Source organism: Channa argus, chromosome 6 (assembly GCF_033026475.1).
Source record: "Channa argus isolate prfri chromosome 6, Channa argus male v1.0, whole genome shotgun sequence".
NCBI lineage: Eukaryota > Metazoa > Chordata > Actinopteri > Anabantiformes > Channidae > Channa > Channa argus.
The window spans coordinates 11,385,375-11,413,183 of NC_090202.1; the positions used below are offsets into that span (position 1 = coordinate 11,385,375).

General features: G+C 38.8%; 2 protein-coding genes across 7 annotated transcripts in view; one reads left to right on the forward strand and one right to left on the reverse strand.

Moving 5' to 3' along the window:
* mcamb (melanoma cell adhesion molecule b) overlaps positions 1–12,495 on the reverse strand; it is a 28,325-nt gene extending 15,830 nt beyond the window's left edge. For 2 of the 6 annotated variants that reach the window (XM_067508675.1, XM_067508678.1), the window contains exon 1: positions 12,220–12,491. In XM_067508675.1, the coding sequence (XP_067364776.1) occupies positions 12,220–12,283 (64 nt within the window). In that variant the 5' untranslated portion in view covers positions 12,284–12,491. Of the gene's footprint in view, positions 1–12,219 lie in introns of all 6 variants that reach the window. The other 4 variants (XM_067508674.1, XM_067508677.1, XM_067508679.1 and 1 more) reach the window with 3 other exon arrangements.
* Positions 12,496–23,163: 10,668 nt separating this feature from the next.
* rnf26 (ring finger protein 26) lies at positions 23,164–27,490 on the forward strand. Its single transcript, XM_067507965.1, has one exon. It carries the CDS (start codon positions 23,958–23,960, stop codon positions 25,305–25,307), a length of 1,350 nt encoding a protein of 449 aa, XP_067364066.1. The 5' UTR covers positions 23,164–23,957; the 3' UTR covers positions 25,308–27,490.
* The last annotated feature ends 319 nt before the right edge of the window (positions 27,491–27,809 follow it).

Genomic DNA, 27,809 nt, shown 5'->3' on the forward strand with positions numbered 1-27,809 from the left:
ATTGTGCAGCACAGGATTGTACAGAAATGAAAATGGCCGCAACTACTTTATCTTTATCATAAACAGTAATGCAGATGTCTAAAGTGACGAAGAGTCAATAAAAGAGAAAAATTAGCATTTAATTGACATTACAAATATTTATTAGATAAATAAGGTAACAAAAAACAGAAAGGTCTTCGCAGGGAGGCTGTGTGGGGTTCAGGTGATGTTTTAAATCCTGTGAGCAGAGACAACGTGATGGACAGTGGCAGCTGCAGCAACCAAATATTCCCACAGTGTCTGAGAAACACTGTCACACTGACATGGCAGACACTTATCCTAACACACGCACATTTCCTAATCTCCAGGGGGCTGGAGCCGAATGCCTGCAGTACTCTCTCTACATGCCGTCAGTAGTAATGATTTCCAAAAGGCAACGGAGGCAAAGGATACAAAGAATGTAAACAGTGGAGAGGATCAGAGTGGACCACACAACAGGGGAGGCAGGGAGGGAGTCACGTCGCTCTCTGATTTCTCCTGGTGATGTGATGCATTATTCCATTGCAGACCACCTGTTGCAAAGATCAGCTCAGGGTGGGGGTGGCTCGGTTCTCCGCACACTAAACTCCATCCCTCAGGTGGGCTTTGCTGATTCACAACTGTTACAACAGTATGATAATAAAACGTAATCACTGATCTCTACTTACAGCATGCTGGTGGTGGTACATTTAAGGTAAAACAAGCAGGTTTAATTTACCCTCAACAACGAGCATCAAAGGCAATATTAAGCAAGGAAATAATGCCCAAAAACTGCAGCCCAAAGTGGTTGTAAACTGTTGATGTACGAGCTCAACCAAATTTCAGATTGCTGAGGCCACTAATGTTGCGCTGTTGCAGCAGTAATTATTATTATTAAATATTAATTATACCTGTGTAAATAATAACAACCTATCTAAAAAGTCTTTTCACACAACATTTTCAGCAGCAGTGGTTTGTGCAAAAGCAAACATCAATCTTTCAGTAAAGACATAAGAAAATGAAGATATTTGAACTGCGGGAGTGTTGGAGTAGAATGAAAATAAAGTCCAAGCAGCCTAAGATCATGGCTGTGAAGATCACTGACAGATCCACTGACCTGAGTCTAATCCCTCTTTGATAACTAGCTCTTTGGTCTCCCCTCAGCAGTTACACTCCTAAAAGAGTTCCCTCTGTCCTACAGCCTTTGATAACTACTTGGCAACGAGACGCGCTGCCCTCTGCTCAAAGTTTCCACACTCAGCTATTTTGATATAGCCCCCCCACCCACACACACACACACACACACACACAATACATGATAACTATATGAGTTCGTACTTCATGAGTGATAAGGTCATCTTCCCAGGTCCACCTTTAAGACTACCATAATGTTTCAATTATTCTACTAATCTGTGTCTACGTGTGTGTGTGTGTGTGTGTGTGTGTGTGTGTGTGTGTGTGTGTGTGTGTGTGTGTGTGTGTGTGTGTGTGTGTGTGTTTAAATGAATCTCAGAGGGCCGTTTACTCTTGCATGCTCACATGATGGTACAAACGCCCCCTCCATCCTCTTTCCCACGTCCCAGACTAAAAAATGGTCTCCAAATCAGCCACTCTGCAAAATAAAACAACACAAGCTGCTTGGAAATATGGGAAAGGCCAACGGCACCGTTTTTTATATGATGCTGAACGGTAGAGAGAGGCAAATAGAGAATGTGTGAGAGAGGTCCCATGACATGGCTACACAAGTATGAGATGTGCATTGCTTGCTGCTGGCATATTATGGCTAAATATAGATTGCAGACACACACACAGAAGCCTTTCTAGTCACTGACTCATAGGAAAAGGTTCTCAGCAGGAGCAGCTTTCTCCTTCTTTGGTGGATGCTGAAAGCAATGGAACCTGGAAGCATTTACCAAAGAAGGAATAATGAATGGCTAAATTGTTTTTTGCTCCTTTCTAACAAGACTCGTCATTTGAGATCTATTTACTTTGTATGAATGTACAAGCAAAGACCGACACAAGAGGCATCACACTGTAACACTGCTGACTAATCACAGCGCACTGAGGCGTCTCTGTAGTTCCACAAACTCTTATAGAGCAAGTCGTCTTTTTTACTAAAACCATCAATTGATCACATTTAAGAATCAGAATCTCCCTGTTGAATTTTTTATTTTTTTTACGTCATATCTATAAATCCTGATCAAATTGTAGTCACGAATAGGTTGAAAAACACTGCTGTCCTCGCTTTTGGGACCATCACCAGTTTATACGGCTGTAACAGAAATATATACCCTTATATACGACGTGCTGAATGGACAAATCACTTACTCCACTGGCTTTTTGTTGTCTGGCTCTTCTCTACAGTAAGCTTCTGTAAGACTGAAGGATCATGGATCGTGATTCTGCTTAAAGAAAGATTTTGACATGATCTTCAAACCAGATTGCCCACCCCTAAAACCATCATATTTTTGGATGTGTATCTCCATTACATACTATTCTGTCTAGCAGAGATCCAGTTAGTTTAAATTTGAGTGACTGAATTACTACTTGTTTATTTTGTCCATTTTCAATGTTTACTGCATCACATAATGGAGACAAAGGTTTTATTTAGGACCTCTTTAGAGTCTTCCCTAGGACTGTATGACAGGATTCATGGGCATTTCATTTGTGCTAACTTCCCAAAGAAATGTGTTCTTATTCAATGTGCTTAGGGAAAACATAAACAAAATAGGAGCAGTGTTGGTGATCTCTGTCCCATAGGCTTTACTTTATCAGGGGGGAAAAATAAAAAGATTGATCTTTTTATTTTGTGATCTGTGATCTAAGGTCCTGGTTGTTTGTGTGGCATGATGAAGCAACAGAGCAGTGGAAACAATGATCTCTTTTTACTGCATCAGCTGTTTCTGCTTGGAGAAGGCTGATCATAATAAAAGGAATGAAAGTGAATCCAATCATATATCAGACCACTTTCTACTGAATGCCTGCTGACCTAGATTAAGAAAGAATTTCAGTTATTATAGTACCGTCAGGAAAGAAAGAACTTGAAGCAAAAAAATTATCTGGAAAACTTTAACTGGTGTATAACTACTAAATATGTACAGCAATATTAGAGAACATTGCTTATTAATCTCCAGAGGGAAGAGCAAAGAATGAAAGTTAACTACTAACAACAATGATGTTCTGTGACTAAACACAATCATACAACAGCTTTGTGGAGTCAGCGGGACAGTGTTATGGCTTGGGTTGCATTAGGTTAAAAGGATCTTAATGGGCATTAGATCAGCACAGAGCATTATTTCAGGAAAACAACATCCATTATTAAGCAGGGTGTTGAACTATTGGAGAATAGAGAGAGATCCTGACACACCTCTAGTCTCCACTGCTAGCACAGCTCCCAGAGGATGACTTCAGATCCATGGATCAACCAGGAACTGGAGACCCACCATTTTAGTGATGAATGAACAGCATTTAGAAAACATACTGCATAAAAATAAAATCCACACACATGCGGCATAGAGGCTGTGGATTTGTCTGCTGCCTGTGTTGAAATGGGTTGAATTTTTTTAAGATGCAGTGGGTTGAGCTCTCGGGGCTGATGTAGATAAATGTATGTGTTACAAAGGGAACTGTAAGGCCTGAAGCTTGAGATCCTAGTATGAAAAGTTGACCCTTGCATACATTCAACCATTATCTGTAAACACTTATCCTGTTCTGAGTAGCGGGGGGCCTGGAGTCTATCCCAGCTGTCACTGGGGACAGGTCTATCTCACCACTTCAACACCTGCTGCCATTGTCCACTGCAGATGTCCACTAAGTCAACTTCACATGTTCAAAACAGATTTATATACGGTCACCTTACATTGAAAGGCACAGTTGGAGTTGGGGTGGATTTATTAGTAATATACACATTTCTCTTCATAGTAGCCCATCAGCTAACATTAGCCACAACCCCTGTAAGCAGCAATAGAGTCCCATCTTTATCACAGTAAAGAACTAAAGAGACCAGAGTGCAAAATGAGAGGCCCCTCTGTCGATTGATGAGTATTTTCCCTTAAAAATGGCAATACAGATGGACAGAGACGCCTCTGTGTGTAGTTGACCTCATACCAGAGACAAGAGGTAGGAGCACATATAAACCACAGTGTTAAAATTAAAAAAAAGACAACTTTTCCACCAGAAATTAAAGTGCAGCAGCCTGTGATGGAGTAGATGTCAATGGATGAGATGATTCTGCACTTGTCTTAACTGACACAAAGAAATTCATTTAACAATTCGTTTACAGCTATTCTATGATCCTTTGATTCTCTATACAATGTGTTGGCATAGAAACAACCCTCAGAGATGAAGAGTCTGAAGTTGCCTTAATCTGGTTTGAAATGAACTTAAGCCCCTTTCAGACATGCACTGGAATTCAGACATTTTCCACACTTTATCTGGAGGGGCCGTACACATGGACTATCTCCCGATGTTCAATACTTAACGCCACGTATGTTGCAACAGCTTTGCAGATGTTCCTCAATGTGTAGTCTTGACACCAAGTTAGCTTTGTCCCACCTTTCTGTCATTCTTTTAATATCATATGCCATTTCCTCAGGCTTCCTCAGATTTTCCTGCCTGGGTGTCCTGTAGCTTGGCTTTATTTTATATTCTACTGCATTAATGTCTTGTTGATGTTTTCCAGCATCACAGATTTGCTGCCTGTGTCCTGTACCTCTGCCAATACTCACCTTAAGAGCTGCTACTCTGACTAAGTGACACTATCATCATGGAATTATGGAATTAATTTAAATGTGTGTGTGTGTGTGTGTGTGTGTGTGTGTGTGTGTGTGTGTGTGTGTGTGTGTGTGTGTGTATAGACTTCTGTCTGTACAGGTAGTCTGAATCAGAGTGTGATGGTCAGGATGGTATTATTATAGCAGAATTTAATTAGGTTCATATAATCTCACCACATTTTATTCCTAAACAGTCTGTGGAAAATAGTGTCACCTCTTATTATCCTCATCTATGAAAACAGATCTGAAGAAGAGAACAATAGATCCTATAGACTTACAACAACAGAGCCATCTTTGCTGTCATTTCAATGGAAATGTCTTGTGGTATTGTGGGACATAAATTACTTGATTTTCTTACAAATTCTGCCAATTGAGAGTCTTGCAATGTCACTGAAGTTAATGAATTTTGGCCGGGAAACATTTTATAAAACACATATGGTCCATATATTACACACCCATATCCCATCTGACAGAATGAATGGTGTCGATTTCAACATTTTGGTAAAACTCCACACCCCTGCAACGCCGAAGAATGTTGACAATTTCTTACAGCCAGACAGCCATCTTTTTGACACTGGAGTCGGTGTGACTGACAACATGGAACAACTGGCTCATCTGGGGACCAGCGAACAACCTTTAGACCAGGGTGAGAAAAAAAAAAAGATACTTTCCCAGGAAAAAAAAGGTCTCAAATGTTTGTCCTCTATGGATTGAAACTGGAACATGTTTGCCATTTGGTTATACTAACCAAAACATTTATCATGAAATACTGTAAATGGTCTGCACTTTTCTAATGTGACAACAGGAGAGCAGAAATTCAACCAACAACCCTAGAAGTCGTACACAGCAGATCTACCTCCTGTGCTGTCTCAGAATATTGAAACTGAACACTGTAACTGTACATAGATTCACGCACTGCAGAAATCCACATGTGGCATTGGATATTCAGACAGGACAAAGTTAATTCATTTATTTATTTGCTGTGTACTCTGGGTTGTTGTGGTAAACAGGCAAAAAACATAACTGCAGCTTTTAGAAGACCCAAATCTTTCAGTTGCCTGTTTATCCACGTACCTATATACACAGTCACAAAAAATGATCTGTATATTATATGATTTAGGAAGCTCAGTGTCCCTAGCATTGACTGTATGATCATATTAGACAACAAGCAGATTGCAGGGAGCAATCTGTTCTTACTGTTGCTTATGGATGATGGAGACAGTAACTAACTTTAGATCTAATAGAACAGAAGGGAGTAGCCCTTCCTTTCTGATATAAGCTGCTCATTTATTCTTGAACGGCTGATCTGTCCCCTTATAGAGGCATTAAGAAGTGACTCAAACCTCTGTGAACAAGACAAGCCAATTATTACATGCACACAGTAACACCCAGCCAGCCAGAAACGCATACCCGCAGTCCAAATGACATCCGTGTGAGGAGGACAAACACAAGGTTGAAAGCATATTAGTCTCTGATGGTCTGTAATTGATGGTCTTGGTCTTTAATTTGGTCTGTTGGTCGGTCGATAATACTATAACATTAATTTTCTGCACCTCTTTACCGCAACAGACTTATACGCAATGATCTCCAAAGTCATATTTACAGTATATTTTTGGCTGCTGAGAGTTTTATTGTTTGTTTAAACACAAAATAACACAAGATATTTGGAGTTTATTTCAGGACTAATACAACCCAGCACAGTTTGTTGTTTCAACCGCGACCCAAGTTTAACTTAACAAGTGATTCCACAGAGCAGAGTCGTATTTATTACCGTAACCTCACTGTTCCCACTGTGCAATCTAACACAAGTCTAACACAAAGGTTAAAGAAAAAACAACTACTGCATCTCGACAAAGAAATGCTGATTAATTAAATATATTCAGTAAAACAGCTTGAGAGTGTTGCACAATATGGCCACATTGAGAGTATAGACAGGACTAGAAAGACTCAAACTGATCATCAGCTTCCTTCCACTTACCAGCTTCCCAGGACAGGTTCTCTGTTATTTATACTGTAAATGCACATGAAAGCATGGCCTAAAACTAACCTCTTCTTCAGTGAATGTGCTTTAAATAAAACATGTCCAGCTGAGGTCTGGACTATATCCTGATTTCTTCCTGAGTTTACAGTTTAATATGTTTTATAAACTGCAAAAACATCCAAGTGAGCCCAGACAAAAAAAAAACTCCATCCTGTTTGTTTTCATTGTTTTTGACTCAAGTGAGGTGGGAAGCACCACGCTGACTTCCGAACATCTGTCACCAGGTATTTTCCTGCAGAATTTAAATAGTGAGCTTGTCTTCCTTTATCCCAATTATTTTATATTGTGTAGTAATAAGCCCCGTGTCAATATGTGTGTGTGTGTACATATAGAGCCAGATACAGTATATATACAACCACTTTGTGTCCTGCAGCCCCTATGTACCCTACAGAGAATTACACCTTAACATACTTCTAACAGATACACTGAACTAAAGTGAAGGAAAACTGAATTCAGACAGTTTGAAACAGTAACCCCACTTTAATTAACAAACAAAGACAAAAAAGTTATTACATAGTAGCTGAACTGCATGTGTGAGTCTTTGAGGGCTTCCTGGGTGTGTGCTGTCAGGGCTGTGGGGGTGCCAGGTGTAGGCAGCTGTCCGTCTGATCAAGAACTTCAAAGACAGAACAGCTGTAAGTTGTAACAGTCAGAGAAGAGCTGGCTGGATGCTGCACTAGCTAAAGGTGATCTCCAAACTGTCCTGCCCAAATGGATTTGCCCTGCAGCCAAATACAGAGCAATATATCTCTGCTATCCAGCATGTGTTAAGAACCTCCAATAGGATTTAGAGATGAAATGCTTCATTGCACATCTGCAGACCAGGCTCAACCTTTCTGCTGGGTGGCATGATTCTGTGATTCTGTGTTGTAAAATGGTGCAAGAAGCTTTGCAACTGAACAAATTTGGATTTTTTTGGAAGGAAAATGGTGATGAATAGTCATGAATTGAGAAATCACTTTCATAGCAGATGTTTGCCCATTTTAAGCCAACATGTCCTAAAAAATATTTGGGAGAAAACAATACAGAAAATTCTTTCTTCCCTTTTACACAGAAAAGAAAAGTGACAATTCATGTTGATATCATTCAACAAGTCTTGGCTGCCAACGGTTTTGCATGCTTGAGCCACACTCTACAAACACTCATTTGCTGGGAATCAGTGAACACACACACAAAATTGTCCTGTTGACAACAACACAAAGTCCTAGGAGCTTTCTCCACCAGTAACAGCCCCCACCCTCTCCATCACTGGTTTGCTATATTGACCCAGGTAAGTGTGATAATGGATGTTATTCACTCAATAGGAAAATCAAACAGTAAAAGGAAACCTTGTTGTTTCTACAGTGCATACTCCCAAGTGCAAAGCTTCCACCATGTCATGCTACAGCAAAACATGGTTTCCACAAAACATATAAACAGCAATGTTTCTTCTTCTACTGACGAATTAGTAACCTGTATGAAACCATCTCCAACTGTCTTCAGTCTGACTGAGTAGATACGTTGTTTTTATGAGAGTTTGAAAACAACACTAACATATCTATTACACCCATACACCAGCCTATTGATGACATAGACGCTTTCCAGTACGACCAGTGGTGGATTCAGGCTGTCTGAGGAGTATGGGGAAATAGAAAGAAATAATATTGAGGGCACCTCATGTATTATAAGAGCATCATCTCACTTGCTCTGGTGAGGAGGCCTCTTTATGTAGTTTACAATATGCCGATTTGCAATCGATGTTCAATTTTGAATTGTAGAGAATATCGGCTTCTTTTTATCTGGTCACTAATCACAAATAGCATAAGGATTTCCTTTGATATGTGATAAACAACAAACTTTCTGTGACTTTGTGAGGGTTAGACATCACTGGTACTATGGATATTGCATTAGTACAGAATTTCACAGTGTTATCTCTTTTAAAGCCAGCCAATGAAAAGCAACAGCTGTGGCCACAAGTGGTGATCACTGTGCATGTTAGACGATAAGCCTCACTAAATTGATATCATAACCTGGAGAAGGTCAAAACCAAACATGAACTGAAAAAAAAAAAGAAAGTCTTTAAGTACAGTTTAAAACAACTCAAACATTTATTGTGAACCCAAGTGTAACAGTAGTGAAGGAGAAGGCAACAGGGATATCTATCAATTAACTGTATCTAATCTTAGACTCCTTCCAAACATAGATACTCGCACAATTACTGTGCCATGTTCAGAACAATTGCGGTTATTTAGCATAATCAGGCTTTTAAATCTCTTTTGGGCATTGTCTTTTCCGCGATGTTCCACTTTGACTGTCAGTAGCACAGTTGGAATATTCACAAGCCTCAGTACAGTTTCCTCTCCAGGCTTCACTGGGGATCTGGATTATGTTTCATTAATCCTAACAAGCTTAAATTCACCAAAACAATTTTAGACATCTCCAGATTGATGCTGCACTGTCACGATCCTGAACAAAAACAGCGGTGGACTGCTCCTTTTCTGTTTGGTGTCCTGAAGAGTCTCTTACGTGGGAACATATAAAAAGAGTGTTTTAACAGCTCAAAACATTATTAGAGGAGATTATTACAAACATTCTCCAGACAAAGAGCTGGTTGGGGGCAATGTGAATCTTTTTATTTCCATATTAAAGAATATATAATTTTTAAGCCAAAAATGAATGTCTCTTTCAATAGACAAAAGAAAAATGACTTTTAATGACCGAAGAAAAAAGGTTTGTACATTAAAGTTGATCGACCAGTGTCCAAACTGCACAACTAATGGCTAAAATTCCAACACTCTCTTCACACTGTGGAAATTTGAGCAGAAGTATAATGTGAATTTAAGGACTTCCATTTCAGAGCCGCACTGCCCTGCTGATCCCTGCCAGACTGCTCAGCCTCAATTTTTTATGCTGCGGTCGAGACACAACAAGGACATTTATTGTCTGTGACCAGCTCCCATGTTCTGAAGAGTAGCAGTTGTTTTGAGCACATGAAACCAGGGCTCAGTGCCTCAGCCGCAGCCCAGAGTGATGACCTTTAAATGAGCGGGGTCTTCTGTGGCTGCTCTTTGGCCCTGCTTGATTAGGTGATTTCACCGGAAGTGAACAGCATCCTTATCGAGGATCATCACCACGACACTAAAGCATGTCCGCCTTTCCTCTGATGTCATTAGGGGCTAGAGACAGGGCTATGGCTCCATTTGTCCTTGCATGATTATTCATTTTTATTCCAGGTTGTTAGCCACGTAGAAATTATATAGCTTGTGGTTAAATAATAATCCAAACTACAGAACTGATTTGCGTGCACACGAACAGGACTCCTGTCACTCCGAAAACATCATTTACAGAGGTTTGACATCGAATACAGCACTAACATGGCATTTAATTGAGAAAACGCATGGAAAAGGTTTAGTGGAATACAGATAATGCATTGTTAATCTATAAATCCACTTGAGGCAAAGCAGATTTATATGTTAAGCTGTTTATTACCAAACAGTATAAAAGAAGAACTGATTTTCATGCCTTTGTTATAGAAATCTTCAATGTGTTGGATTGTGTATGAAGACTTACAGCTTGATGTTTGCAGTTAAAATGTTGAAATTAATTTATGTGAACAGGATTATTTAGGATTAGTGTTTGATTTTTTTTGCCAAGTGTTGCTTTAATGTATAGTTTGTTTCATTGATTTAATTTTCTCTTGCTCTGTGGTGTCTCTAGCTGGTATAACTCACTACTAATGACTGTAATGAGTGACGCCTGCACTGGTCAAATCAGTCAACGGGTCAAATACCAGGAGTGAAAATGTGGTATGTTCATGCGGAAAAAGCCGTGAAAACTTTAAAATACATTTTTACAAGACAGAATGTGACAACTTTCAGGCTGCGGAATCTTTCTTTAATGTCATATTTTTGATTTATCAATAACTTTATTGCACTGTATAAGGAACTAGCACAGGCAGGATTTTAGAGCTTAAGAAAGCCACTGAAGGAAAGGAAGTGGAGAACAGACTTAGAGGAGATCATAGACAATGGACACTCTGAACATAAACAGGAGATCAGCACAATATGGGGCAGAGGTATAAAAAGAATGTGATGACCCCCAGCCATAAAGACAGGTAAAGTTGTGGGCAAAGGTGGAGGGCAAGATAGGAGGGAAGTTTAGCTCCCAGAGAGGAAACCCTGGGGGTGAAAACATCCACACACCTTGACCTGTGCATTCTTTAACAAACAAATGAAAAGCTCTTAACAATTAAGTTGCAACATGGAAAGCTGAAGTAGGATGTTAGGTGTGTGTCCCTACACACACCTAACACAACAACGCAACTCACCCACTTTCTTCTAAAAATGAACATCTGCACCTCACAGGCTGCCATCTAACTTCTTTATTATAGGCTCTTAGTTGATTGACTAATTTGCCCTACAAACTAACAATAACCGAGATTTTAAACTGCACAGGGGAACATTTTATTTTTCACTTCTTTGGCTTCCCCCAAAAAACACATATGCAAATATCACACATATGCAATATCTCACTTTGGGAATGTGTCTGACAAGGCACGCTCTTCCCCGCTGCCCAGGTAGCACCTAACCACTTGACCACTACTGGGAACAGACAGGGGCTGACAGAAAGCAGGAGAGCTCCCTCACTACAACTGTACTGCTGTGGATGCCAGGAGTTAAAAATACATCCAGCAAACTATTCAAGATATACGTCATTCTTATTATGGTGATAACAACCATGGCATGTCCGTTCACAACATGTAAAACATTGCATTGTTAGGAGTTTACTTTCCTTCAAGTTCAGGGTCAAACAACCTACAGACACCATAGCTACAATGCATTGGCAAGGCACAAGAAAGAGGGGATGAACAGTGCACATTCATTTTACAGCCAAACAAATATTGTTTATCCTAGCAAACATTGTAGGTTAGCCTTTCAGTCTTCATGTTATTTATGAAAATGTCTTCCTTTCAAAAGAAAGTCATTGAAGCCATTTTAAATACAGTCTGGCAGCAGTGACAGGATGGTTTTTGGTGACAGAGTAAGCAAGAGGGGACTGTTCAGTATCAAATCGTTGAAGTTTCCACACAAGCCGCAGGGTGGAAGATGAAGCATGAAGGTAAAAGTATGTTAAGGACCCAAAAATCTCTAAAATTATCTCTAAGTCCCAGCAAAAGTCTGAAAACTGTTCAGACTGCAAGGAAACACAGACTGATTCTGTTCCCGATAGACTACTGTCAACATAAACATGGTTTACTTTCTAGTGATGTTTACGCACATTTATATGTGATATTTCTTGAGGTTAAAGTTTGCAAAACAAACATGATATCCCACCCACACCGTGTTGTGCATTATTACTCACACATATAATGTTTGTTCACAAATCAATGCGCGTAAACATTTCTAGAATTTCTAGAACTCGGCCACTCACCTTTCCAGGTGTGAAAGAGGACCACGAGTCCGACGAGCAGGTAGCTAGTGTTCCGTCCACCCATGGCTGACAGGGACTGGTCCTCTTGGAAACCTGTGCGAGACACAGAGACAGAAAGAGGAGCGGCGGTGCTGCGCGGGGAGGCAAATGATGCAGTAGAGGGCAGAGACCGGAGGTCCTCCACTGTAAAAAATGTCAGCCTCTCCAAGTCGCTCAGGTTAGTCTATTTAAAATGCTAAATATGTTGTCTCACACGATGTGCTCTCAACAGTTTGGTCTCAGCTCTATAATGACGTGTTTATTTAGATGCACAGGGTTCAAAGCCCCAAATTCAAATTGACTTTGGAGGTGGATAATTTTTGCAGCGTGCAGAGGGAGGAACTTTAGGGCAACAGGAGGGCGGAGGTCTGGGGCGACTTACATTGTGAAGATATAATTTATAGATTAGCGTTGTTGCCAAAACTGTAACATTGGCAAAATGACACATGACTATGACTTACAACTTATAATACTTCTCCAAATACTCCATTTACAAAACACACATACAAGTACTATATAACATCACCGTGTTGCAATGGTTATGTTCTTTTGTTTGGGTTAGAGAATAAATCAGTTTAAAATCACTTAAACTCAATGATGTGAGACAGAATAAATAGCAATGCAAATGTTTCTAATTCTGCATGACAATGACAAATGAGCCCTGTTGAGTTAACACTCTACTGGGCCCCAGGGTAGACCAAGAGCAAGCTGGAAAGATTATATATCTCAACTAACTTAGGAAGACAATGGAATCCCACTGAAGAAGGTGGAAATTGTTGCTGGGGAGAACGAGGTCTGGAAAACCTTATGAAAGAAAAGGGACATATAATCATAAATAAGCATATAATCAACAAAATGTGCATACATGCACCGTTGCATGACACTGACATGTTATGAACCTGCACAAATGCACCTGCATAGTGCAGACGGAATAATTATTTGTGTGCTGTCAAGTGTCCAGATACTTCCTGTGGGAGTTTTTGTTTAATAAAGTTTAAGCTGAAGACACCACATCAAATGAACCATCCAATAAATGTTAGAAAGATAATAATCATCAACATTCGGGCCCTGATAAAATGACCTTACTATGACTCCTTCTCTGCACTAGAGGCCAAGCTTTATATGGACATAATGAGGGAGATGAATCAGACTAACTCCCTAAACAAGCTATGTAAAAACATGACACCTACCAGAGGACATCATGCCATTTACTCTGAGTGGGAGCAAGACTCCACTCTGCAGTAGAAGAGAGGAAAAAAACTGGGCACTCTCATCAGATAACTACTGTAAATTGTTTGTGATAGAAGGTAACTGCAATGTTTAAGCCTATTGTTTTTACCACTTTCTCTGGCTGCCATTGTTAGACACTTTGGAGCTTGTTACAAACAATACAGTGTTTCCTCAAAGACTGCACAGAAAATGATAAAGCTCATAGTGAACTTATAAGAGTTGATTTAATTTAATTTGGTCCCATGAGAACAATCAGTCTGTGGAGTTCGGCACAGATGAAAAGAATGGTCCAATGTTTTACGCACACTCATGTTTTTTTTAACCTTCACTGCTGGAAAACACTCAGATCTACCACCTCTCTAAATTGCCTCTGAATGCAGGTCAGGGCCACATAGGAAGGAGCCGCCAATGATACTGAGTCAACTGTGGACTGGAAAATAGAAATTGAGGACACTGGCAACACAGAGTGACTAATTTACTTCATGTGTGTTTAATTCTGCTTAGATCAGGACATATGGTCAAGGTCATTATGTTTCAAGAATATTTGTTTAAGGGTTATTAAAAAATGGGATTTGTTTTGCTGTGGTTTCAGTAGCTTCACTCTGTATTTAAAGTTATGATCGTTAGATATGTTTTTTGTTTGTTTTTATTTGTTGCCATTTTTGCCAACCAAATAAAGAGGCCGTGAGAGAGCTTCAGAAAAACATCATTCTTTTTACTTGTCTGTCAGACTTATATAGTGAATAAAAAAGCATTGCGACATGGAAAAAGCTGGAAGTTTGCAAACAAGATTCAAGACTGTAGAAAACATTATTATATGGTTAAAACATAGAGACCATTGAGATTGTTCCTACTACCGAAAAAAAAAACACAATTAAAAACAATTTCAGATACATTTGTTTGCTTGATTTCACAACAGTAAATTTATTCAATTCCATAAGATTATCTGAAAGCTATTTTGATTGTAAATGGTACAAAGACAACATATCTTGAATCTACTATGTGCACTCATTTTAAATTTGATGCCAGCAACACCTGGTTGGAATATTGTGTAACAATATTGTGTTTCTGCTAATTAAACCCTAAATCATGCAATAAGTGGCTTCTCATGTCTTAATCAATTGTGTGTCAAGTGATATAACTTGGCTGTAGAAAAGGTGTAAATCTGTATCAGAAATTATTGGCCCGCATCAAGCAAAGAAAACAACCAAGTCCATTGAAAAACGAAACCCAATGAGTCCAGACCTGAACCCCATTGAGAATCTCTGGGATGTGCAGGAGAAGACTCAGTGGTCCGACTCACCCCCCATCAATAAAATATCTTGGTGAAAACTTTATGCGATTCTGGACAGGAATAAATGTTGTTTCACCGCATAACTTAATCAAAATGATGCCACAGGGAATGGGTGCTGTAATCAAAGCTAAAGGCAGTCCAACACTTCACGTCCTCCTTTTTCATATTTCTAACTTCATAATGCACCAAATACTTTCACCCTGGCTGACTAGTCTGGACTGCAGACAGCTCAGTTTAGCAACCACTTGACTCTTTAACTATGGAGCCATGCCAATGTGGTTTGTTATGGTATTGCTAAAATAATGAAAACGAACATACTGCCGCATTATCCTTCAACACAGCCACATTAGTTGTTTCCTCTTATTTTCAGTTTTTATGCTAAACTGACCTTAACAGCCTCTGGCAACTAACATGAGAAATCTGAATCTGAAATCTGTGCTTTTAGCTCAAAGTTCCGCTAATGTTCACCTAATATCACTTATGTTCTGTTTTTGTTTCCTTCCTAAAGCAATCAGAGCAGACATTGTTGAAGATACAAGTCCCATGGTTGTGTTTTGTTGGAAATATGAGGCCAATATTGATAACACATCCTAACATCTCATTGTCTCTCTACCCCTCTAAGTCTGCTGTGCGTTAAATGGCTCTTGTGTTGCCAGATTGATGTATCACTGCCAGAGACAGGAAAACAATTGAAATAATTTCACAATATGCTTCACATTTCACTGTGTTCAGTAAAGTTCCTGTATTGTTGTTGTATGTTATTCAAAGTTTGTGTAGTTTAAAGTACTTATCTAAAACAAAGCAACTTAAAGAAAGGAACGAGAAACCCAACACTGTATATCAGTGTAAAGGTGGGTGTAAACCACAGTGTTGATGCATTCATTTCCTCTAGAGTGAAGCACCGTCCATATGGCTCACACTGATAGCAGAAAACTAGCAGATCTCAAAACAACTGCATTGTTCCTGCACTCAGGGTCAGAAAATTCTGACTGACTGCGCTGGTGCCATGTGATTCGGGAAAAAAAATGATTTGGGCTTTTTCAACAGCCTTTAATTTCCTTAAGGACAAATTGCAAGAATGTCCCCTTTTAACCCTGTATTATATATGATACATCCTGGACAGGACACTTGGGAATATCAGGGAGAAATTTGGAACTGAGACTAAATGAGGACAGTAGAGGCAGGAAAAAGCATTGTACCCCACCCCCACAAAGTTCCCAGGGACTGCAAACCTCTGAAATATGTTCTAAGTGCATTTTCACATCCTATTAACAGGGGAAAACCGCAGCTTTCAAATCCCATAAAATACATGAAGTGAAAATTGATGGGCGTGTATTCAACTGAAGCTTCTGGGCCAATATAACATACATGTCTTTAACCCCTAAATTTAGATCAGGTATCATTCAACAGTATGAGATAATCACTAATTTATAAATTATCTGTCTTTTACAAAAACAGAAATCAAAAGACAATTTCTTGGCTAAAGGCACTGACCTCCTAACATCGTCCTTTTTTTTACTCACTAAACCGTACATTTAATTTAATAAAGTGAATTCAAAACACAAAGCTCATTGTTAAAAGGTTAAAATGTGAGACACAATGCTTTCTTGTTCCACTGTGGGACATGAGGGGCATGGCTTACTACTTAACTATCATACAAAAGCTCATGCACAAAAACATAACAAATGATATGTTAAAAATGTGTGTCAGGTGGATTTAGTTATTTTTGGTAGTGAAGGTAGCTGTTTCCCCATTTCCTGCATTACACTAATCTTAGCTAACCAGCAAGAGGTTCTGACCTATTCATCCTATATAAGAGTGGTATTGTCTTGCTTTTTTCATCTAAATATTTACAGAAATGGTGAATAAGCATATTTCTGTAAATGTTGCACTAATTCTTTAAACAGAATTAGTAGTTGCACACACGCGTGTAACTTATAAACGAGGAATTAATTCCAGTACAAGTATCTGTCCCGTCAAAACATAATTTATTGTAGTTTTATTCTTAAACTTGGCTCAGTTAAGATATCCAATCCTGATGCACTGCCACAAGTGTCCTCACTGTGCCCTTCGGTGTGCCATTCCTCTTTGATGGATCACATGAAACTTATGTTTATCTCACAAATTCTCACAGCGCTGTGCTATTGGGCTAAGGAAAGCCTAAAGGAAGGATAGAGAGGAAGACAAGTCATTCTTTCCAAGCTGCAGAAGCCAGAACCGAGACAGAGTTGTTTTGGGGGGTAATCTTCTCGGCATGAGAGAAAGCTATTGTCCAATGTGTTCAAGAGGACGAGGGGCTTCGTTCAATGGTATAGTGAGGGGGCTCTGGGAAAGAGTGGGAGAGAAATTTGAATTTCTGCTAAACTTCATCACAACAGCAGGAGTTGTGACAAAGAGACACTTTGATAACTACACTGGCCAAGAAGTAACCATTGCCTCTCCATGGTGATTGTATTTAAAGGGGCATTAATTAAAATAAATCCACCCACTGACATGTTTCTTCAGCATTTCATTCTGACAGCATGACGAGTTTTTTCTCAATTTTATATTATGGCACATGTAAAACTGAAGGGAATGCTTCATTGAATTAGAGAAGGCATAAAACTCATCTTTTTTGACGTTTTGCTCATTGTTGTAGCTGAAATGGCAAATGTGTGATGGTTCCAGCTGCTAACATGATACATTTTGTAACTTTTCTTTGATATGTGGGATTGAGATTATTCAGGGAAAAAGAAATTAAAGGACTGAAACCCGTAAGAGACTATTAGTTTCCTTTGTTTCGGTCATTTTTTTACTGTCACGTAAAGGCTTACAACAATTGCACCCCTAGTAAGAATTAAACAATGCATCCTGAAGTTTTAATTTTGGGGGGTGGGGGGAAGATGCAGAGTAATGAGTCATGAGGGAAGCAGGAAGCTGCTACTGCCTGCACACTTGTGGACATCCTGCAGATGCACAGACAAGGTCCTGAGAAGATGAGTCAAACAACGGGAATGTCATGCATCTACTGTCTTATTCATATTGTAGTCACATCAATAAAATCATCATCACTGCCTCTTTTTCTGCATCTGGTCTTTTATCTTGGTTCTTATTATCTCACCTTTTCCCTCAGTTTGCCTTCAGGCCCTCTCGTGCACTCTCAGCGTGCAGGAAAGGCAACGGGTCTGAGGCAGATGGTTTCTGTGGAATGCAGGGTCCTGACCAGTCTGCACTCCAGTGATTTCCACTGTTTGGAAATGTGTTTTCCCAGAGAAGCTCCTGGTCTGCCGCCTACCCTCTGTCCTCTTTCTAAAACACACTAGCACACAATTGCGAGTACACACAGATGTATTCTGTAAATGTATGTGAGTCTAGTAAACTGGCTGCCAGCCAAAGTCATCATCTCAACTCTAAATCCCAAAAATAAACCTCAAAATATGGGAACACAGTGCAAAACCTAAAGTCCCCCCGCTTTGCCTTGATGACAGGATTCCAAGATTGTGGTGAGACTGGTTTGTGCAAACATGGTTAGTTCTAACTTGGATTTAAGCTTAGACCATTTGAAATCACCTTGTTCTATTAAAAAAATATTTTATTAATCCTATAGTCTTAATACAACACAGAAAAAATATTTCTAGTGCAGGATCCCAAGAAATTACATCTTTGTTGGACAACTTTGAAACTCACAGTTAAAGATTGCAGGTAGCACACGGAACAGTAAGAAGCACTGTGTACCCTCTATGTCTATTTACTGTTTTGTGGGAGAGTATGTGTCCCATTATTTCTTAGCAGGGACCAGTAATTGGAGTCTGGGTACTTGTCAACAGCAACAAAATGTTAAATATCCTTTTACTGGGCAGCTTATTTAAGAAGAAATTTAAAAACATTGGCACAGGACAAATAATTGTTGGCATTTGCAGGGTTTCCCAGACTGTCAGTGTGTTTCAATCTTTTTTAATAAACCATAATAAATAAATATTTCTAACTACAACTACAAACAAACTAGTTTTGATTAAGATTTATTTTGAAAACTAAACTTTTCTTCCCCCATTCTATGTTAATAAAGGATTTCAGATGGGCAACATCTGGTCATAGTGTGGCACAGAGAAGTAAAGAGTTGTTACTGAGGACCAGGGAAGCAGCCAATGGGTGAGTCACTATTGAAGTGTAGAAATGATCCAGTGAGTAAGAAGATCAATTGCTGCAAAGTAGTCATCTGTGGGCTTTCACCTCTTCATAGGAAACGCGTCAAATGGTTGGTTTGCCATTGTCTCCAAGTGATCCTTCGCACGCTTCTCCTGTTTTCCATTGTTTCTCCCGTTTCCCATTTCCAAAGGACAGCTTCCAGATTTGGTTTTAGAAAGACTTCAGGAGTAGTCATCATAGACGAATTGAAGCAAACTTTTGTCTTGGCTGCAAGGGCACTGAGGTCAATGAACACAGAATGCTGAATGAGCAACATTAAGATTGCAGATAAAAAGTTGCAGTTGTTGATGTTGTGTGACAACAAAAAGTTAAACAGAAATCCTTATCTTTATTCCTCATTGTTGCCAGAAGCCACATTCATACACGTGTGTGATTATGTTGTGATCCTGTTTATTTCATAAATTTTAAGGGCAATAAGTCTGAAAGATGCCTTCAATTTGTTATCTTTTGTAGCGACTCAACATTTAGCGGGAAGATTTGGTTGACCAGAAAACAAACGAAGGAAGCTGCATACTGGCTTGCTAAATGTCCAGAGGGAAGGTAAGGCCTACCTTAAAAGGAGCAGGTTTAGAAGCTCACTATCAGGAACAAAGTAAGGGCTGCATTTCCCTGTTGTATCATTATATACTTAAACAAACAAATGCAGTTTGACAAGTGTCCAAGGGTTTGTTACAGGATTTCCCATGATAGTATCAGACAGTGTTTCCCTTTACACTCAAAAAAAAAAAAAAAGAAAAAAGAATCTCAATGCGGAACGGTTCATGGGTGGATGGAGCAGAAGGCAAGGAAGGAAATACTGCTGACATTGTTGTTCAAGGCTGTATAGTTTTTGTATTTTCATTGTCACTGAAGTGGCTGAGGTAATGGGAGGGTATAGCTCAACAATTGAGATTGTGTTAATCCAAATAGAATGGGATAGACTGGGAAACACTGGTAATGGCAATAAAGGTCACAATACTGAGATTTCTACAACAATTATTTCCATTTTTCCAATTCACATATAGACACAAACAGATAGATTTTCTAAGAACACAAATCATATTATTTCTTTAGAAAATCTGTGACTTTTTTTTTACGATATTTGAATATATCATTATTATTATTATTATTGCTGTTGTTGTTGTTGTTATGTTGCTGTTGTTAATATTAACAGAGGTCAGGGAATGTCTGAAAAAGAGCCTAAAGAGTTTTAAAACCTCTGTTACATGACTTGATAATATCATTGTGTTGTCTGATTCTGATTAATTTAGATTATTAGCAGATATAAATTTGGATACACACATTTCCAGAAGATAATAACTTGTTTGAGAATTTGGCTTCAGGCATAATAGTTATACTGAAACTAAAATTAATCAAGGAAAACTAATGTTGTACTGCCAAGTATCTGTAAGGTTTTCACTAAACAGAACAAAATATTACCATTGATAAAAAAAATCTTGTAACTTTGTAAAGTGTAACATTGTCATGCGGTTAATAATGATCCTACTCAGATTATGTCCAGTGTCATCTATAATGCTTGGATTATTCTTGGATGATAAATATCCTAATACCATGTTTTTACGTCACTGCAGCTTGCATGTTAAGCACTGACTTCCAGGGCTTAACAAAATAGGATGTTAGTGACCACATCATAAACTAAAACTATACATACAGTAATAAACACCTAGCTAATGAATGTTACTCCTGCAAAGAGGCAGAAAGAAGGTTTGCCAAATTATTTGTACAGTGTACGGCCTTTTTTCTACATCATTTTTTTCTTTTTTAATGATTTTCCTTTTTTTATTTATTTAGGAGTCTTCTGCATTTCTGTTTGTGTTGTTTGGACATGTAAAATTTGGATTTTCTGTTTAGCTTTGTTTTGTTTGTTTGTTTGTTTGTTTGTTTGTTTGTTTGTTTGTTTGTTTGTTTTTTGCACGACCATTCTGAAGGCTTTATTTCCTGTTTGAAAAGAACTGTTAGAAATAAACACCATCAGGGCCAAAATCTGTTTGCTGGTAGTTCCTGCAAGAGAAGAATCTCAATTTATGCTGTGTCAAAGTTTCCCTTAGGCCAGGACATACCAGGTTTTAAACTAAAATGATGATTAAAGTTGATTACTAATGACTTTGATAACTAAATAAGTTTAATTTATTGAGCAAACAGTGTTAGCTCACAGCTCACAGACTTTTCATTTCAGCCATGATTAAGTGTCAGAAAGAGAATAGACAGAAAGAGACAATTACATATTAAATATTACATATAACAGAGACAAACGTTTATGATTCATCACTAGAGAGACATTATAAACCTAAAGATAGCTGAACAGAGTTAAGAAGGAAAACATTATAGGCTATCCATAGATGACAGATGATTACAGGATGTGTAAAAGATGAAAACAATGCAAATCCAGAATTCAAGGATAGCTACAATATAAGCAGAGCCTTGTCTTCTCTGATTGTTCAACACCACTCTGGCTTTAATCAATTTAATTACTGTGTAAGTTTACTTCTAATTCACAGGGTCAGCCAGTATAGAACTACTTGACTCCTGAAGATTATGAGTTAGTTAATAAAAACAATGTTGATTCAGCAGATATCTCAATATTTTTGCACTGATGTCTCAAATTAACGTCTATTTTTAAGTTTGCACAGCGTTTTAATGCTAAAATCAATATCCTATGGCCATAAAAATAGGATGTCAGGCAAGTTTTGTTAATTTAACTGGTTTTAAAAATTGTTTTACAATCTAACATCTAACTTTAGGCATTTTAATAGTGGTATAGTGTGGGCGTCTAGAGTTCTGTTGGGAGAACTTTAGTCTTAATTTTTAAATGACTAAAGATACTTCCCCCAAATGTTATGTGTATCATTGCCTGTCTGCCGTTCGGCCAGACTCCAACTGTTGTTTTTTTTACTTGCGAATTTGCCTTTGATTCAGGTCACCAGAAGCATATGCCATATCATGTTCTTTTTTAAATCAAAAGAAACCACGGCACATCGGCATGTGCTAGGAATGAATAGAGCTCGGTATTACGCTGCCCTAGTACTTGTAGGACCTGGCTGAAGACAATATGGCATCTGTCAACTTTAGCCAGAAGTTGTTCATTTTTTTAGTAATCTGTTAAATTGCCAGAACAAAATGTTGATAATGAAGTATAGATTAGAACAATAAGCATGTGCTTATGGCTGGACAAAGCTGGACTGAAAGACAGCACAGAGGCACAGGAGCAGGCTCTATGCACAAGATCAATAGAGTGCAGGTGCAGGCTGCGCAAAGATGCCCCTGAGACAATCCAGCAAATAACAGCTGTGTGCAAGATGCTGGCAGCCAGGGCATACATGGAACACCAACCAAGTGGCAGGCATAGTGTACCGAAACATCTGCGAGTATAGGGCACACCTGGGACACACCTGCAAAGGTGGTTGAGAATGAGAGAACTAAGATTCTGTGGGATTTCCAGATACAGACTGACGAACTGGTAATGGCCAACCGACCCGACAAAGTAGTTGTGGAGAAAAAAAAAAACAAGGATGTGATGTAGCAATGATGTAGATGTAGTAATCCCAAGCGATATCAATATCAGGAAGAAGGAACATGAGAAATTTGAGAAATACCAAGGGCTGAAAGAGGAGTTAGAAAAGATGTGGAGGTGAAGGTACAAGTGGTAATGGTAAGAGGAACACTGGGGGCTGTGACCCCCAAACTGGGAGAGTGGCTCAAGTAGATTCCAGAAACAGCATCTGAGATGTCTGTCCAAAGATTGCAGTCCTAGGAACAGCTAAGATACTGTGTAGGACCCTCAGATTTCCAGGTCTCAGGATTTGAGCTTGAAGGAAGAATTAAGACCGCCCCAGAAAAGAAGGGGAATTTAAAAAAAATATATATATATATATATATATATATATATATATATATATATATATGCCTAACAAATTATTATTATTTATTTATTATTATAATTATTATTAATTAGGAAGCACAATTTTATTAGCACTGTTTGATAATAATAATTGTAGCAAATGTTTCAAATTGGAAAAAGGGTAATTATGCTAATGAAAACTTGTAAGTTGGACTTTTAAATATGTCTCAAATAACTCATAATAAAGGTTTAAAAAAGAGGGTTGATGGTGGAAATGCCATTTATTGTAAGTCCTCTATTTAAATAAAGTTTAGAAAAAAAGGAAAGAAAAACAGGTTTGTTTTTCACATTCTTAAATGAAAGAAATAGGATGCCGAGGATGTAAATTCATAATCTTTACTACAGCCAGGTTCTCTTGGACGTTTAAAGATGTTTCTCACAAATGTCCATCATGTCCATGAGTGATTTCATTTAAATTTGAGAAAATTCTCTTTGGATTCATAAACTACTGCCACAAAAATAACAATGTTTACTTTCTGATCATCGTGTCTATTTTGCACGCCCAATATTCCATGCATGAGTTAGAATTCCCGAGTTTTAAACCAGAATTTTGAAAAACCGGAAAAAAAAAATACAGGCACTGTGCCGGTCGGATTTTGGAGTGCACCTAATGGGCTGAAAAATATGGCATCGAGAGTAAGTACATGTAAACGTACTAATTATAGTCGAAGTAGAAAATAATAATTGTGTAATTTTGTTGTTTCTCTGCATTTCACCTGTCTCTTTTACCGGTTCCTGCTTTTTAACCGGGCTTTTTCACTAAATTAGGTTTATGTTTCTAGACGGAAAAACGAAAGCTGGAAAGTAAACGGAAGTGTCGCTCATCGTTTGAACCCAAACATCCGCTTTATTAACGCGTGTGTTTAACATGGTAGTTCGTTGTTTCAGCTCCACGAATGTGGATAAAACTGGTAAAATAAACAGTTTTTTCCCCATATAAATGAGGAATGATGCACATTCTCACCTGAGACAAATGACGTTTTGAACAAGATGTAAAGTCTGAGTAAATCAGCCTGAAGGAAGAAAGACGACATGGACTTTGCCTTGGAAACAGCCCGACAGTAAATATCGACATATTGAAGACAGATTACAATGGGTTTGGTGAACTTCGTATTGTCCACTGTTGGAAAATGCCTGGATGCTGTGGGCTTATTGCTGGACCTAAACTTTCTCATCGTCCACAGCGTGGTGCGGACCCTCTTGGTGGTTACTTCCTTCATAACAAACCTGCCCACCCTCCTCCTTAATTCAGTGCTGGAGCTGGGAAACTTCACCATGGTTTGCCTGATGTCCCTGGGTGAGGCCAGTACAAATGTAGCCCACAGTACCATGGCCATGGCGGGGAGCTTGTTGTTGGCTTTGGAGGGGCTGCTGGAGAGCCTGAAGATGGTGGGTTACCTATCCATACACGTCCTGCTTCGTGGGAAGGAGCAGCTGTGTCGAGGTATGCTCTCACTTCTGGAGGGCTGCAGTATCGCTGTAAGCCTTGTGGTCTATTTTACCAACACAGTGGTCAACTTTGCCCTAATTGCGATTCAGAACGTGTACTTGGCAGTGGTCAGCGTGATGCAGACAGTGTCCGGTCCACTGCAGAAGGTGCTGGAGCTCACGTTGACCTTCTTCACCTTTCTGTACAGCAGCCTGGCTGGGACATCAGCGTTACTGTGGGCACCCTGTAAGCTGATTTTGGACTTCCTGGTTTCCCTTGTGCAAATGTTTTTCAGCATCTTCATATTGAACATCTATGGCCTTCTGCTCACTGTTGCTATCACTCTAACCACTACTGCCTACTTAAACCCAGAAATGACCCAACAGGCTGCTGTGCGAATTGTGGATTACATGAACTCTTCTCCTGTTCTGTGTAGAATCTATCGGGCTCTACATCAGCTCGCCTCAGTTTTGCGAAGCGCTCCAAATTTTGCTCATAGTAACATGCGACACCTGCAAAGGTTACTCTATCACCTCTATCTTCTGGAGAGAGGACTTTGGCAGCAGCTGTCTCAACACAGCAGTCAGCTAGGCCTGGCACTGCGGACACACCTCCATAGGGACGACAACAACGGAATGAGAGACGATGGTGACCCTGGAGAGGGGCTACGGGACCCACCAGATGGAAGAGCAGGAGATGGAGAGCACCAGGAGCTCATGGATTTAGTTTTCCCCTCCACCAGTACAAAGAGACCTCTAAAAAAGTTGTCAGGCAAAGACAGTGACAGTAGTCTTCTGCCTGCCGAGAATCTGCTCACACTACTGAAGGAGCAGGAGGAGAGGAAGAAGTGTGTGATCTGCCAAGACTGTACCAAGACGGTGGTGCTGTTGCCATGCAGACACCTCTGTTTGTGTAGAGACTGTACAAACATCCTATTGAGGCAGCCTATCTACCAACAGAACTGCCCGCTCTGTCGGCACATGATCCTCAACACTATGGATGTGTATATATGAGAGACCAATGTTACTCTGTGAGCTCTGTAGGCTCTCTGACATCGAAGAGCCTAACAGCTAGAATGTAGACTCAAAGTTTTACCACCACAGAAACATTGTTTAACTGGTTTACTTAGTTATGCTGAAGGATAGGTTTTGAGATATTTATATATATATATTTTTTGCTTTTCAACAAATTCCACTATAAGACCGAAAACAACAAAGCATTGAAGATCTGTTTCTTGGTATTCTCCTCCTTTTCTCCATGACTGAGTTACTCAAGCATATTCATTCCTTCTTGTTTTTTTTTTTTTTTAATGGCTACTTTTCTAAAACGACTGGGGTCTGAAGTTATTAAAAAATAACCAGTAGTAATCTCTGTAAAACAGCTGTAAATGTGCTATTAATTATGAAGAAAGTTTACCTAACACGACCAATTTATTGTTGGTTCTGAATTTATGGAATTTACTGACAATTAAAAGAGATAGTATCACCAGACTTAGCTTATAAAACTTGGTATCAAATCTTTGTGCTCTTTAAGCAGTATAAAAGAAAGATAGCAAAGTAAACGCTTGTTTTGTCTAGATTCCAAACTATAGTCCAGACTCACTGTTTGTACAGTTGGAACCTATGGGGAAATGTAAAAAACTTTTGATGTTGGATGTAAGTCAAACTGCAATATAAAAATCCCATTAAAAGAGTCTAGTATTTAACAGTTTAATTAGGCAAATAAATGACCTGCCATTAAAGTAATGAAAACACCCATAGTAACATCCCAGGACCTAAAGTTATTTCCTTTAAATTTCCTAAACTTTGTTGTAAGCCATCAACAATCCAAATCTTAAAAATGTAGTTTACCATCATCTTATCTCCTCATATTTGCCAATCTGGGACCAGAAACCACTATTTCTGTGTGAAAATAGGTGAGTAACTTTAGTTCAATTTACTCAGCAATCAATTCTCGACTCTATAAGAGACAGCAAAAATGATTTTGGCAAAAATTTAAACATGGCTTAAGTGCTGTTCAGAGTTTAAAGTATGATATTGAGTGGCAATAGGACAAAGCTGCCATCTCAGTTATGTTACTAAGATGCTCCACTGTTGTCACATCGGGTCTCGGGTCTTGTTGCCCCTCTTTTTTGTGCTTTGAGCAGGCCAGTATGAAGAAAGAAAACTAAGGCTGTGTAAATGATAAAACACACATATCCACACTTGCTGGATGTATTACAGTGTAAAACAACCTTTTGTTTCAGTGGAAGCTTTGGACCATTTGTGCTGCGTTCACAGTACTGTTTAAAGAAAAAAGGGTTTTCTGTATTTGAGGAAAGCAATTAATATTTTTCCTGTCAGTGATGATAAAATACAGGTTTATATCCATTTATTTTTTTTCTATTAATAGGGCTTCTTCCAGTCTTCCATTAGAGCCATATTACAGTCACCACCAATACTTGATCTATAAAAGGTTGTATAAAAGGACCATAAACTAATAAGGCTTCACAATTTCATTTGCTTTTCTTTTTCAGCTTTTCTGTTAAAGCTGAAGTGCTGATATTGATCAATGTTTAAAGGTCACAATTGCAACAGCACATTATTATCCATTGCAGTGTTTTGGAGTCAGACATGAGGGAGAAGTGCCATTTGTCATATTCCATCATTTGCTTTTTTTTGCTGTTGTTTTATTGTTTAAAGAAATTAGATTTTTGCTTTTTTATTTTTTGACTGATTCATGTAATACCAGTTACTGGCATTGCCACCTTCACTGCTACTTTATGCAGATTTTAATGAAAGTGGTTTAAATGTCGGTGTTTGGTGAGGTTGTAAATTATTTGTAGAGGTCAGAGTGTTGCCATTATAGACTACTTCTCTCAGGAATTCCCAAAACACTAATGTACAGCATTCCTATCTAAAGGTTGCAGTGGTCATGACTTGACTGTTGCTGCCTGCAGTGTGTGTGTGTGTGTGTGAACAGTGGGGGACAATGTGATTTGAAGATGTGAATATAACTGTTTTTTATTTCCATGGTTGCCATATCACTGGCAAATCTTGTGTTCATAATAAAACAAAAGTCAATGAAACTCGCTCTTGTGACTATTTGTATCAGGTCAACATATAATCCTTTCAAATGTTGCAAGCAGGATCTTAGATTGGGACACTGGTATATCAAAGACTGAAGTCAGTTTATTGAGGCTACAGGTTTATCTGTTTATCTTACTGACTTGCCAACTAATCAATGAGTTAGCGGAATTCACTAAAAAAAATTTTATGTGGGTCAGATTTGAGTAGTCTATTGCCAAAATAACCAATAGTTAAACAGCTACAATAAGCCAAATGGAAAGGACACAGTTCCAATAATATAAGTAACACATCAAAACCTTTGGATACAATCAGGAGTGTGGGGAAAATGGTTAGTCAAAAATGTATATTTCTAAAACATATTGTAGCACTAAATTTACTGTTGCTTCGAGATATATTAATATGACTTCAAATTTGAACAAACATAAAAGACTAAACACAAAGTGTGTC

Excerpts from the sequence above, each read along its gene's own strand:
- rnf26 (XM_067507965.1), top strand. The coding sequence starts at position 23,958 with ATGGGTTTGGTGAACTTCGTATTGTCCACTGTTGGAAAATGCCTGGAT.